Genomic DNA, 15,487 nt, shown 5'->3' with positions numbered 1-15,487 from the left:
AATTGGAGAAGTAAGCCTGTCCGTTTTTGGAATGACCCTTGGGTGCTGAATGTGGAATGTGTGATAGACTCTGCCACTTTCAATCTGAGCCTTAGTGAAAGTTACAACAATCTTGCATCTTTTGCAAGTGATCATGGTTTATGGAACAAGAAATTTTTTAGCAATAAAATTGGTCCATCATGTTGATAATGGTTGGACTGCATTGCTAGGAAGTTAACATCTGATGGTGTGTTCACAGTAAAGCTTACTTGTGATAGTATTGTTCACCCTCTTGGAGCTAATACTCATCAGAATCTATTCAAGTTAGTTTTGATGTGGAAGGGAACTTAAAGAATTTGATTCTTGTGGAAAATTAGCCATAAATCGCTTTTGACTAATGAGAAGTGGAAACAAGAAAGGTATGTCTAATTCTAGCTTGTGCCCTTTACGTTGTGCAACATACACGTGGAAGACCATTTCCATATCTGCAGGGAATGTGCAAATGTGAACGCAGTTTGGTTTTTGGTTAGGAAATAACCAATCAAATTTTTTCATTAAATCCAATTGGCATATCGTCGCATTGAAATTGAGTTTGGAAAAAGGACAGCAGCTAGAATTAACCTTTGCTCAGCAGGTGTTTCGTGAGTTTATCCTGTGTTCCATTTTGACTCTAGCAAGATCAGATTCCCCTTAGAACTTGCAAAGTGCCTCAACTGTGAAATCGTTAGTGCCGACTCTTTCCAGGTATGCAGTTTCAAACGAACATTCAGTGCTTCTATCCTTCCCTGCATAGAACTGAGGTAATCTTTCATCAATGCCAAAATAGGGTTGGCAGATGTATATCCTTCCAGTTTCTGAAACATGATTCTATCCATCCGTGCTTGAACTCCATCCGAAAATGTCAAGCCATGTAGTAATTCCTTAGGTGTTTCATCCACTCCAACTAGATAATTACGTAGACCGCTTAAATTCTCAGGTAGAGAAGGACTATGTCTTGAGAGCTCTGCAACAGTAACCTGGCATAACTAGTGATAGGATCTGCAACTGTTAAATGTACGAGGAAAAACAGAAAGCATGGAGAATAGCTTTTTCTTCAATAATTTTGAAACATACAGTCATTGATCTGGAAAAAGGCGCCTTATCTCGAAATTGTTTATAAATATTCTGTGCAGACTTGGCAATATTCGTTAACTTCCAATATTGTTGCAACTTGCAAGAGTATATTCTGTTTTAGTTAAATGATGATTCTAATTTTTGTCAAATTATTAATTGGAGGGAGGGATCAAAATCGTAAAAATAATACATTTACAAATATTATTAATAGGATCCCAAGTTTTTTTGATGTGGTAATTAACAGTCTCTAAACAGATGCACAATTCTTTCCTATTGAACACCACATCTCGAATGAAACACAACTTATAAAATCATTGTTCATGTGACTGATTTTGTGCTTAGCATTTGTGATATGAGCTAAACTCACCTCAAATATTTGTGGATATAATTTTTTTATTAATCTTCGGATTTTTAAGAGAAAGAGGTTCTAGTAGTTCGGAATTTGGCCATAAATAGTGAATATATAATTTTTTTTGTTTATGTTATGTCACATTTCTCCATCAATTAATTAATGTGACAAATTCATCAATTAATGAGTAGTTAAACCAAAACCACACTATGTGGCGTGTGAACTTGTTTGATTGAAGGATGGTTTTTTAGGATTTTCTGCTTAAGGCCTTTTACTTGTAATTCTATTTGAGTTTTCCTAGCACTTTTGTGCCGGGTTAACTTGTTCATATATAAACTTGCTGATTTCAAAATTATACATGCATGCGAGCGAGCATGCGTGCGTGCGTGCGTGAGATTAAAAGAGAAGAGGTACGCACTAATTTTGTTATAAAAATTATCGGAAAAATTAGATGTCAACAGCAACCAATTTAATAAATAGATTTTGAGTTGGATTATCCAATTTTAAATCGGACCAAAATATATTTAAAAGCAAAAAAGTTATTAAATTAGTTGTTGAATGGAAATTAAATTTTACTTCTGGGTTTTCTAGTGATGCTTTTTGGTTGTGGCTCATTTGCTACGACAACCACAGTACTCGAAGTGGAAGTTTCCGTAGACATCTCCAATTCCTTCAATTGCTTTTCGGTGGGTGCGGATGGAACTTGTTCTTCCTTGATTTCGGAGGAGGAGTCCATATTGCTTGATGAGTAAGTGACTGTTACAATGAAAATTGAACACAAATATTGGCATAAAAAAGTAACAATGACATCTGAAAAAACTAATTTTTTTAACAAAACTAAAAATTGAAAATAATTTTTATATGTAACAAAATGGCACTTACTTGAGACTGCTTTTGAACAAAAATCTCCAATTCCTTCAATTGAAAATATACAATATAATATAATTATCTCTTTGCCCTAAAAATTTAATCGAGCACCAAGATTAGCTTCAAGCAAGGCAAACAATGAAATAAGTGGAAGCAGAAAAAGAAAAAAACTCACCAATTAGCTTCGGATATTCTGAAATTTTAAGAGATGAGTGGAAGGTTTTAAGGAAATATATAGAAGATTAATAACGAGAGTGGGCTTGAGAAAGATTAAGAATCATTGTATAGGTTTCAATCATTTTTCTAGCTAACTAACTCCATTTAGCATAACTCCATTTACTAGCTAGTATAGTGGCATTGTCCACAAACTAAATTAACACACCCCAACATAAAGAAATAGCAAATCCTAAAATTAAGACAAAAATTTATTTTACCTTGAAAGATTTTAACTATAATTTTTTAGTTTAAAGTATAAGAATATAGTTAAATACATGCATGCTATTGAGCATGTGCATGCATGCGTGCGTGCGAATTTGTGTACCTAATAAGATGAAAAGAGAAGAGGTACGCACTAATTTGGCATAGTATAGTTGCATTGCATGTGATAAATATTTGTAAAAGCTATATATATGTTATATAACTCTCTTATTTGTTGATTCAGAAAAAACTCTCTTATTCGTAAAACTCCCAAAGTAACTCTCTTATTTCTCTTATTTGTAAAAACTTCAAAATAACTCCCTTCAAATTTTTCATGGCAAATCACATTGACTTGTTGCCGGAAGACATTTTGCTCAAAATGGTTGTCGAGAAGGTAGCTACTAGTTCTTTTGTCAACTTTTTCAACATGCAAGCCACCGATGCACGATTTCGTAAACTCAGTAATAACCCCGATGTTCTGAAAAAAGTTAGTTTCGAGGATTATCCCATGATCTTATGGGAACCAAACCAAAATATATTGCATTTTTTGAACAAAATCATACATTTCTTCTATACTCTTAGGTGTAATTGTTTTTTTATCTAACTCAGTTATACTGTTTTTTCTCTCCAGGTCATGTCAATATTGACATTTATCAGACTCATTTTTATTCCTATTGGGATTGCCGCACTGATTGCTTCAAACAATGTAACATAATAAAAATTTTACCTACACAATGTCAAATTTTAAATTTGTGTTATGAATAAACTAATATATTTAAAACTAAATTCTTATGCAGGTGGTTGAAATTAGCTTGCGGTATGATGATATATGCCTTCCATCTACTAATTATAATCATGATGATGCATTGACATATATCAAAGATGATAAGATGGACAAAACTTGCTTCAAGCACTTAAATGTAAGTATAAATTAATGCTTTTTTTTTTGTCATTGAAATGGTTTATATGTTAATGATAATAATGATTTCTTGTTCAAAAATAGATAACAATAATTGAAGTTGCAATTTTTCTGAATTAATTTTTGGAAAATTTTCCAGAATAAGAAAAAAATGAAAGCCCCCATCTATCTATGTGTATTACGAGCTTCATAATTTTCACCAGAACCACCGCCGGTAAGAATAGTTAACTGAAATTTATATCAGTCAACTTTTGAATTTCCGCCAGTATAATTAATTAACTTTTGAAATGTTAACTTTTGAATGATATTATCTTGCAGTTATTTCGAAAGCAGAAGACCGTGGTCCTATCAACCGCAACATGGATGGGTGGGAAAAATAATTTCTTGGGGATTGGTTACATTGCCATAGGTGGATTTTGCTTGATGTTCACCCTATTTTATGGAGTTATGTGTGTGATGATACCAGAGTAAGCATAATTACTACACAATCTATTCCATCTCCTTTATATATTATGGTTGTTATTTTACTTAAATTATTGTGTATATGCAGACCCCTTGGGCGCAAGGAGCTGATTCATCTCACACAAGCAAAGTTTTGAGGCAAATGACATATTTCAAAATTATACATGCATGCGAGTGAGCGTGCGTGCGTGCGTGCGTGAAATTAAAAGAGAAGAGGTACGCACTAATTTTGTTATAAAAATTATCGGAAAAATTAGATGTCAACGGCAACCAATTTAATAAATAGATTTTGAGTTGGATTATCCAATTTTAAATCGGACCAAAATATATTTAAAAGCAAAAAAGTTATTAAATTAGTTGTTGAATGGAAAGTAAATTTTACTTCTGGGTTTTCTAGTGATGCTTTTTGGTTGTGGCTCATTTGCTACGACAACCACAGTACTCGAAGTGGAAGTTTCTGTAGACATCTCCAATTCCTTCAATTGCTTTTCGGTGGGTGCGGATGGAACTTGTTCTTCCTTGATTTCGGAGGAGGATTCCATATTGCTTGATGAGTAAGTGACTGTTACAATTAAAAATTATAGTAAACTTGATATTCACTTGATATTCTATTTATTTTTTTACAAACGGAGCCTTACTCTTTTTGCCGATGTATAGCTTTATTTGGTTAGTGTTGTGGAATGTATTTTGTACCTATATATGCTTGGCATCATCAAACCATTTTAATTTCTTGTGCTTTTAAAGTCCATATATTTTTCTATGATTTAAGCTTGCACGATTTTATCATTCTCTAAATGGATACATGACAATCACACTCACACATAAGTTAAGGAACAACTTACATTTTTCACAAAAACAAAAAAAGAAAGATCGATTCATAGAGGTTAAATTTTATGTAAAGTAATTAAGACTTGACAAATTTTATTATTATTGTGGTTTTCTTGAGACAAATTTTATGTATATTTTTTAATAAAAGAAATTATAAATTTTATTAGGGAAATATTTTGGATAATTTAATAAATTTAATAGTAATTAACTTTATTGATGTGTTGTGTGAATAATAATAATAATGAGTATGAATCTGCGAGAAAAAGAAGAATGAAGAAGCAGATGAATATAAACGATTGTTCTTCTTCGCAATTTTGGATTGTATCCATTTTAAGAAAGAGAGGTTGTAGCATAGAGTAACTAGAGTAGCAATTTGATTTTGGAACCTTACACTTTGTGTATGACTTTTTGGATAATTTAATAAATTTAATAGTAATTAACTTTATTGTTGTGTTGTATAATATTATTAATATATTCTTTCTATATTTATTTTACCTTGAAAGATTTTAACTATAATTTTTTAGTTTAAAGTATAAGAATATAGTTAAATACATGCATGCTAGTGAGCATGTGCGTGCATGCGTGCGTGCGAATTTGTGTACCTAATAAGATGAAAAGAGAAGAGGTATGCACTAATTTGGCATAGTATAGTTGCATTGCATGTGATAAATATTTGTAAAAGCTATATATATGTTATATAACTCTCTTATTTGTTGATTCAGAAAAAACTCTCTTATTCGTAAAACTCCCAAAGTAACTCTCTTATTTCTCTTATTTGTAAAAACTTCAAAATAACTCCCTTCAAATTTTTCATGGTAAATCACATTGACTTGTTGCCGGAAGACATTTTGCTCAAAATGGTTGTCGAGAAGGTAATTAACTACTAGTTCTTTTGTCAACTTTTTCAACATGCAAGCCACCGATACACGATTAAAATATTTTAGCTAAGAGAAATGCTATCGTCACCTGTAATCTTTTAACACACATTAAATACAATCTGCCATCATCAACTCTTTTTAACTCTCTTTCATTATTCCTTCTCATTTTAGGTAACTTTCATTATTCCTTCGATCAAAATTCAAACACACACATGGTTACCTCGTTTTTTAAAAAAAAAAAAACAAAAAAAAAAAACAACTTTATTTAATTCAACAACTTGCATGTACAACCACTTATAGGTAAAGAAATTAAAGATAGTGGATGATGTGGTAGAGTGTGTTAAATAAATGTGACAAAGAGTGAGACTATAATATTTCTCTTAATTTTGTATGTGTTAAATATAAACTTCATTTATATTAAGAACTTTTCCTTTAACTGAAAGTTTAAAATAAGTTAGGCTATTTGTAAAAAAAAAAAATGGTGAAATAGAATTCCTTTTTAGAAATAGAATTGAAACCTATACAATGCCACTATACTAGCTAGTAAATGGAGTTATGCTAAATGGAGAGAATGGTGAAAATTATGAAACCTATACAATGCCTCTATACTAGCTAGTATATGGAGTTATGCTAAATGGAGTTAGCTAGAAATAGAATTGAAACCTATACAATGCCACTACAACAAAGCAAAACGATTTATTGTTGTGTTGTATAAGATTATTAATATATTATTTCTATATTTATTTTACCTTAAAACATTTTAACTATAATTTTTTAGTTTAAAGTATAAGAATATAGTTAAATACATGCATGCTAGTGAGCATGTGCGTGCATGCGTGCGTGCGAATTTGTGTACCTAATAAGATGAAAAGAAAAGAGGTACGCACTAATTTGGCATAGTATAGTTGCATTGCATGTGATAAATATTTGTAAAAGCTATATATATGTTATATAACTCTCTTATTTGTTGATTCAGAAAAAACTCTCTTATTCGTAAAACTCCCAAAGTAACTCTCTTATTTCTCTTATTTGTAAAAACTTCAAAATAACTCCCTTCAAATTTTTCATGGCAAATCACATTGACTTGTTGCCAGAAGACATTTTGCTCAAAATGGTTGTCGAGAAGGTAGCTACTAGTTCTTTTGTCAACTTTTTCAACATGCAAGCCACCGATACACGATTTCGAAAACTCAGTAATAACCCCGATGTTCTGAAAAAAGTTAGTTTCGAGGATTATCCCAAGATCTTATGGGAACCAAACCAAAATATATTGCATTTTTTGAAACGCTTCGAGGTAAGCGGAAATCTCGAAGTCTTGTTCAGTCAAGGCTTGCGTGAATTTTTTGATTGGCCAGTTGGAAATATTAGCGGTCTCCGTAAATTTAAGATTGCTGCCGAAAGTGGTTACAAACCGGCGAAGTATGTGTATGGAATGATAAAGTTATGTTCTGAAAATAACGAGTCAAGGAAAGAAGGGATTGACCATGTTCGTTCATTGAGGGTGGCTAAAAATGCATGTAAGAAACTTTTTATGAACCAAAATATGTCATTTATTTTTAAGGGGGCGAAAAACTAAATTTAATATTTTTTTAAGAACTAAAAACTTATTTAACCCATAAAATTTTCTTCTTAAAGGAAAAAAGAACTTTTGATGTAATTTTTTCTACAAACGTTATATTTATATTTTAAATGTATGTATGAGAGCCTGTTTATAATATCTTATTTTCGAGTTTATGAAAAATAACTTATACAAATAAATTAGTTTTTATGTTAATTTTTTAGCTTAGTCCATTAGAATTTAGAAAATACAATTTTTAAACTATACAAAGTTCAACCACAACCCAATAATATTTATATTTAAAATAAGAAAACTAATCATGTTATATTAAAAGAAATTTAATGGCTTAAAAAAAGGAAGTCCATTATCTCTTAGAAGATTTTAACTATTATTTTTGTGCTGAAAGTATAAGAAAATAGTTAAATACATGCATGCGAGTGAGTATGTGCGTACGAATTTGTATCAAATAAGATGAAATTGAATATTATATGATTTTAATGTTGTGCTGATCGACGTAGCCTTGTTGGTTTAGCACTTTATGTTGGTTGTAAGTCTGGGAAGGCAATGTCCCTGACCAAATTATGTCTCCATTTATAAGGATTTTCCCATTTATCAATGTGAAATACTCTTTTACTGTCCAAAAAAAAATTAGAACAATTAAAATTGATGGACAAGATTTGCCGTCAAAAATAACTTTGACACATGGTGTCAATGAATCTGAGCTCATATTGTAAAGAATAATTAATTAGTTAGCCACATCAATATTAGAGCATCTCCAATGGTGATACCACTCTGGGTATTATACATTACTAACAAGTGGTTCCTACAATGTCATGTAATATTTATGCAACTCATACATATTTTACTCTAGGAAAATGCTAATATGCACGACACACAATGCTCGTGCAAATCCGACGACAGATTCAAATCTTAAATTCTATTTTTTTTGCTTCCCAATTTAACCCTTATTTCCCAATTTAAACCCTTTTGTCCTTTTAACATAAGTAAATGTTTTGTAATCTCGCGTCGTTTTCAGTGGCATGCATCTCCACCTCCATGGGTGGTGGATATGTCACCTCAATTGATGCCTCTGCCTTCTTGCTTCACTTGTTGACGCTTCATTGCTTCCTTCTCCACCAACCGTCTCGTCACAGCGCAGCGCCTCTTGATCTTGGATTTTTGAGAAATCATGTGAATTACCAATTTAAACTGTAATTGTGCAACAAGAACTGTGGCGCTGAATACAACAACAGTGATGGTAAAGACAAGATGGCGACGGAAACAACAACGATGGAGGCAAACAACAAAGTCAGAGAAATTTTGTTTAGACATGATTAACAGAGTGATGAGCAGTTGATGAGCAGTGGTGTTGAGAAATTTTTGGGCTTGTAGAAGTGGTGGTGGTAAGATCAATCATTTGGAGGGAGTTAGAGTGCATTTAGTGTTGTGACCGTGAAAGTAAAGAGACTAAGAGGAGAAGAAAGAGATTGTCTGTTGCATTTTGTATAGATAAAAAATACTACAATTAACAATTAATAATTAATAATGGAAATTAGATGTGTTTTAAATTTTAATGCAGTCGTGCATTGTCGTGCAGGAACCTTGTCGTTCCATATAGCACTACTGTTTACTCTAATGGTGATACTATTTTTTTGAGTATCATACATTAATGACAAACGGTAATGTTTTAACATATATGGAAACTATTAAATTGGATTTATATACCAAAATTAAAAATAATAATAATATTAAATTGATGATACGGTACCTTATTTAAGGTACCGGTATCATCAATTTTGATACCCTCTGTGCCACGTCATGAAACTCCAATGATTAAAAAATTAAGGTACCGTATCATTAGTCTATGAAACTCTCTTAGATACATTTATTGGAGATGCTCTTAGTTCCTAAATTATCATAAAAATAATCAAATAGTCTCTAAATATATATATTTTTTCTCTATAATAAGATATTTCTTCTCAAATCCACAACCAAAATAAGAGATACTATTTGAATTTGTGGAAAAACCACCGCAACAATTCATCATGAATTGATGAAGAAATTAAAAGACGATGAATAAGAGTGCTGGAGACTACCTCAATAATTTCCATATAGAGCACACCATATTTAAGGAATTCAAAGGTAGACACTAATGAAATGAACATCACAACACCAAACATATGAGTTAAATGAGCTTTAATCCTCATCACAAAAGCTAACTCAAGTGTCAAAACATATTTATACATTCAATAGTCAGCCAAAAATCTGAATAATGTGAGCATTATATATAACTTCAATACATCTTCACGGCATTAATCCAGTTCTCATATTGCAATTTGTAATCCAACTATGATATTAAGTTAAATCTATTTGAATCGCATCCTAAAAACTAACTCAAATAATTAGAATATCCATATGAATTTTACAATTAGAAAATCCAAGTATTGTGGGACACTGAACTAGTGTGGGACTCAAAAAATTATATATCCAATAATCCGCCAGAAACCTGAGTAATGTACGTGAGCATCATATAATACAAACTTCAATACATCTTCACGCCTAGCGTTGGTCCAAGTAATACGAAACACTTGACGAACGTGGGACACACATATAAACTTCAATAGTAGAAAAGTTACACTGGACCATCTTTTGACCTTAAATTGAAAATTTAATAATTTTCATATATATTACATTAACTTTCATAAATATATACATTACATATTGGTTGTGTTGTGGATTAGAAAAGACAAGAGGTATATAACAACAAAAATTGAACATTTAGAAACTAATTGGTAGCAAGTGCAATTGTGCAAAGTTGATTACATCTTATTAGACTTAGAGGTTCTCCAATATTGTTGCAAGTGTATGTTCTGTTTTAGTTAAATGATTATTCTAATTGTTTTGTTAAATTATTGAATTGGAGGGAGGGATCAAAATCGTAAAAAATAATATATTTACAAACACTATTAATAAGATCCCAAACTTTTTTTATGTGGTAACAATCTCTTAAAAGATGCACAATTCTTTCCTATTGAACACCACCTACATCAAATCAAGTACAACTTATAAAATCATTATTCTTTCCTATTCATGTGACTAAACACATCTCAAACATTTGCGGATATAATTACGATATCTTATTCTTTTTATTATTGGAGTTCCATGATGTGGCACATAGGGTATTAAAATTGATGATACTGGTACCTTAAATAAGATATTGTATCATCAATTTAATGTTATTATTAGCTTCCATATATGTCAAAATATTATCGTTGACATTCAATGATTGGATCTTCTTTTTCTTTTTTTTACTATAGGAAGGTTTTATTACTTTGTTGCCTATCATTTCATAAGTTTTCATTCAATATCGTTTCTTCAACAACAGTACATAAAAGATTTTTCTTCTTCTTGTAGTTGGATGTTAATTTGATGATATTTCATGTTATTTAATATATTATACAATCTTGTTTATTTGTTTTCTGTCAAATGAATCCTAATATGGGAGCGTTTCGGACAAGAGAATAATCAAAATTAATTATTACATTTTTCATTATATATTTCGCGTCATATTTATGCATTTTCACCATTTTTTATTTATTGTCATGTATTTCTCACTATATTTAATTATTAATTTATTTATGGATTTAATTGATATGCACCGACGGTGTAAAATAATTTTATACTATCAACCAATATCAACCATGTTTTCCGCCACATCACCCCACTTCACCCTGCTTTCTTGACATGACATGGCAAAATGACGGTTATTTATTGGACGATCGTGTAAAACTATTTTACACTGTCAGTGCATATCAATTAAACTCATCTTCATATTTATTAAATTCAATAATTTTTATTTTTATTTAGACAAAATAAAAAAATAAATATAGAAGGGACCACTTGTTATTGATACTACCCAAAGTGATACCCCCTCCGTCCCAAATTATAAATAAAGGAAAATTGGTTAAGAATTTGGATTAAATACATCAATTTTGATTAATCAATTTTCTCTTATATTTTGGGAGTATCACTATTGGAAATGCTATAATTATGTTTGACCGTTGAATTAAAAAGAGTTTGACAATTTATTTTGACACAAGAGTTTGGTAATCGATGTATTGATTTAATGGACAATTATTGTTTGACCTTGATTTCAATGGTAACATAGTACTCCCTCCGGTCCTTATTATAAGAAACACTTTGACAAAATCACACAGACCAAGGAAGGTAAATTTTCTCATTAATGATTCTAACATTTTATGTTATATTCCAAAACTAACCTTTGACTAGCATGAGAAATAGACTTCTCTATTTAATGCACTAGCATTATAATGAATTATTTGATTGTATTTAATAAGGGTACAAATGGAATTGTGTCAAAGTGTTTCTTATAAAAAGGACCAAATAAAAATTCCAAAGTGTTTCTTATAAAAAGGACCGGAGGGAGTACCTATTCCGTTACCCTTAAATATGTATCAACTTGTGTGCCGTGGTCAAGTGTAACATTTATTTTTTCCCTCATTATTATAAGTAAAAAAATCATATTTTATTGTCATTAAAAAGACTTTTAAAATCATATAAAATCTCAATCGAATATGCCCTCTTAGATTCATTCAAAAAGTAATGTATCTGGTCAATAATATAGACCACATGCATTACTTTTTCAATGAACCTAAAATGTTTTTTTTTATTATTATAATAGTGACCGGAGAAAATATTTTTTAATGGAGGAAGAATTTTTTTTAAGTTTATTATACTATTTTAGTAAAAAAAAAATAAGGTTATTGTAGTATTATATAGAATAAATACATCAATTATTTAATATATTTAAAAATTAAATTTTGTTTATAATATTTTTTTCGTTACAATTTATAATAGTAATATGTAAAAGAGATTAACCTTTTAAATGAATCTCAGTTAATTCGACGGATTAGTATTAATTTGCAGTTACGCGAGGATGATATCTTTAATTTACAAAAAACAAATATGTAATGGAATGATTATTGCATAAAAATTAATTGAAATGTACTAGTATTATTTGGTGTTAGCATTATTTTTCAAAGAGCATATATACTGTATATAGAAAATAATTAATGTAATAAATTCATTTTAAAATGTATTAAATATAATCTATATTGATAACATTTGATATTTTATCCTTCAAAAAAAAATGATATTTTATCTTAATCAAAAAGCTGTATTTCTCATAACCAAAAAAGTTGTATTTCTACAACAAAATAAAAACCAAATACATATAATTTCTTTTGTCCTGAAGTATTGATCTATCATCTAGTCATTACTTTTAATAAGAGAATGGTGAAAATAACAAATAATTTGTTCTTTGTTTTGTGTTTGGTGACTTGGAGTACCAGCCACACATTTGATGGTATGGGATTGGGTAGTCCTTTATTAGAAGATTTGGAGAGACAAACTAACCTCATTTACAAGCCTCATGTCAAGAGTATCATTGTATATATTTTAATTTTATACACGTCTTGTTAATATATAATTGCTGGTTTGATTATTTAATCCCATTTTTATAATTTTGTTTTTGTTTTATTTTGGTGATTTTTATAGACAGAGTCGGGGGACATAGTTGATTGCGTTGATATTAGTAAACAACCAGCTTTTGATCATCCTTTATTGAAATATCATAAGTTACAGGTAAAATATATATTTTTGAGTGTTTTGGTAAAATATTTGAATATAGTTAATTTTCTAGAATAAAATTCTTTTAATTTGTTTTTTTGGGTAAAATCTTGTAAATTCTTTTATTATTTATACCTTCTCTTTCAATGAATGTTTTTCTTTCTTCTATGGAAGAGAAAACCAAATTCAGAAAGAATAATTACCGAAACAAGTGTAAAGAATTCTTCAACCAAATCTGTCTATTGGCTTGAGAATGTTCGGTGTCCAAAAGAAACGGTTCCTATTCGAAGGATAACCAAATCTGATCTTATTAGAGGCAACTCTGTATTCAATGATCATAACCTAATTCAATCCATTGTTCATGTAAGTTTTCTTTGAATTTCCAATTTCTTATTTTATTTGTATAAATATATAAATCAAGTTTATTAATATGTGAATATATTGAATTTGTAGGAAGCTTATGTGACCAATTCAGTAGTGCAAGATATCCATGGAATTAAGGGAACTACTAGTATTTATAATCCAAAAGTTGATAAGGGTCAATCAAGTGCAGGTCATTTATTCATTCAAAATGCTTTTGAAGATGCTACTAATAAAATCGTAGTTGGTTGGCATGTGAGTTTTAATTATTCTATTATGCAAACATTTTTTTTTTAGAATTTTAATTTATATACATCGTAAATGTAATGCGTGTTGAGTTTTAAGTTATTTAATTTTTTTTTAGAATTTAATAATATACTAACACATTATTTAAAATTATAGCAACTAGTTTATTTGGGAAAAAAAAATTATACTTTAAATGTATTTGATGGAATGAAAAATACTACTTAATTTATCACACATGATTTCAGGTATCTCCAAATTTATACAATGATGATCATTCAACTTATTTCTACTCGTTATGGACAGTAAGTAAAAGTTTATATTTTTAATAATCACTTACAATATATAGAAAATACATATTTGTTTCTTTAAAATATAACATCATATGTTGAAAAATTACAGTCAGATAATTTCAAAAGTACGGGATGCTACAATATGTTATGCAACGGTTTCGTTCAAACAGACACATCATATTACCTTGGTTCACGTATACGTAAAACATCTACCTATGAGGGAGAGATGATTGAGATGCAAATTTCTCTTAATAAGGTAATCTCTTTACCTAAATTTCTCATAAAATGTTTTGATTATTAAATGTGAAAGAAAAAAAAAATCATGATACAATATGTTATCAAGTGATACAACTCAAAGACATGCACTACAAGAAAATAGGTGCTTTGTGACTGCTATGAAAGTCTTTTGCGGTGGTTTGAATCAACAAGTAACATTGTGACGGTTTATCAACCGTCGATGATTTGTGTGCATCGTTTCTCAAAACTGCCGCAAGCTAATTTTGTGACGGTTCTCAAAACCGCCTCACAAACTGTTGCAAATAGTCAATTGCGACGGTTTGGAACCACCCTTAAATACAAAGCACATTTTTAATTTTTTTAAAACATTTTGCCACAAACTGTTATAACATTATTTAATAGGAAATTAGAGGTACCGTTTTTTCTACTTAAAGGAAACAATATATAGTACTACTATTCTTTTTTCTAATGCACGCAATTAACTGAAATAGAAAGACTTTATCATAATAAGAAAATTATCATGATACTAGAGGAAACAATATTGTATACTTACTCTATATCATACCAATTCTGTTCAAAAAATAAGCATGCACATTCAAGTAACTCAGGTTTCATGTACTCATTTTTGTGTTAATTTCTTATGTTTAAGGGGAATGGTATCAATTGAGATTTTGAAAAACTATTTTGATAAAAAAAAAAAAAAAAAAAAAATTGAAAATTTTAAAAGATTCTGTAAAATTTTATTAACTTTGTGAAATTTAAATGGTTTTTTTGATCGAGATTGAGATCGAACCCTAAATTTCGATTTCGCGTATCCAGTCATGTGTGGTGAAATTTTTTTGCGTTTTCAATTTGGAGCTTAATTTGCTTTTTTTTTTTTGTGGTTGTGTTGGAAAAAAGCATAATCGAAAAAAACATATTAAAGATTGAAATAGCATATTCACAAAATGTTATGGTTATGTACTCAGGATCCAAAAACCCATAATTGGTGGTTGACAGTGGCAGGTAAGACAATTGGATATTTTCCAGCCGCTTTATTTCCCAACATGGATAAACTTACCGGAATAGGATGGGGTGGGTTAACATTAACTCCGGCGGGTACTACTAGTCCTCCAATGGGATCCGGACATTTTCCTGATAAAGATTTCATTCATGCGAGTTATTTTAGAGATGTTGGAGTTCAAGTTGATGATTCTGGAAAATATTACCAACCAAATGGAGATGGATACTCTGAAAAATTTAACTGTTATGGTGTTGAATACTATGGAGATCAAGGAGAAGAATTTGGGTATTCTCTTCAATTTGGAGGACCAAGTTGCAACAATTAATTATAGT

The 15,487-nt window shown here is 30.1% G+C and overlaps 2 protein-coding genes across 2 annotated transcripts; both read left to right on the top strand.

Moving 5' to 3' along the window:
* Window positions 1-3,059: 3,059 nt before the first annotated feature.
* LOC123920641 (putative ALA-interacting subunit 4) lies at window positions 3,060-4,243 on the top strand. The gene is made up of 5 exons (XM_045972932.1): window positions 3,060-3,212; window positions 3,357-3,431; window positions 3,523-3,645; window positions 3,963-4,111; window positions 4,195-4,243. The coding sequence occupies exons 1-5, from the start codon at window positions 3,060-3,062 to the stop codon at window positions 4,241-4,243; spliced, it is 549 nt and encodes a 182-aa protein (XP_045828888.1).
* A 2,635-nt stretch (window positions 4,244-6,878) lies between these two features.
* LOC123920640 lies at window positions 6,879-15,480 on the top strand. The gene is made up of 7 exons (XM_045972931.1): window positions 6,879-7,298; window positions 12,948-13,034; window positions 13,194-13,382; window positions 13,473-13,634; window positions 13,871-13,927; window positions 14,025-14,171; window positions 15,121-15,480. Exons 1-7 carry the CDS (start codon window positions 6,879-6,881, stop codon window positions 15,478-15,480), a joined length of 1,422 nt encoding a protein of 473 aa, XP_045828887.1.
* Window positions 15,481-15,487: the final 7 nt, after the last annotated feature.

Source organism: Trifolium pratense, linkage group LG4, assembly GCF_020283565.1.
Source record: "Trifolium pratense cultivar HEN17-A07 linkage group LG4, ARS_RC_1.1, whole genome shotgun sequence".
Classification (NCBI taxonomy): domain Eukaryota; kingdom Viridiplantae; phylum Streptophyta; class Magnoliopsida; order Fabales; family Fabaceae; genus Trifolium; species Trifolium pratense.
Note: the sequence above shows the minus strand (reverse complement) of the source record. Positions and strands in the feature narration are given on the sequence as shown.

Excerpts from the sequence above, each read along its gene's own strand:
- LOC123920640 (XM_045972931.1), top strand. The coding sequence starts at position 6,879 with ATGGCAAATCACATTGACTTGTTGCCAGAAGACATTTTGCTCAAAATG. Across the intron at positions 13,035-13,193 it reads TGAAATATCATAAGTTACAG|AGAAAACCAAATTCAGAAAG; the intron begins GTAAAATATATA and ends CTTCTATGGAAG. Across the intron at positions 14,172-15,120 it reads TGCAAATTTCTCTTAATAAG|GATCCAAAAACCCATAATTG; the intron begins GTAATCTCTTTA and ends TTATGTACTCAG.
- LOC123920641 (XM_045972932.1), top strand. The coding sequence starts at position 3,060 with ATGGCAAATCACATTGACTTGTTGCCGGAAGACATTTTGCTCAAAATG. Across the intron at positions 3,432-3,522 it reads CACTGATTGCTTCAAACAAT|GTGGTTGAAATTAGCTTGCG; the intron begins GTAACATAATAA and ends ATTCTTATGCAG. Across the intron at positions 4,112-4,194 it reads ATGTGTGTGATGATACCAGA|ACCCCTTGGGCGCAAGGAGC; the intron begins GTAAGCATAATT and ends GTGTATATGCAG.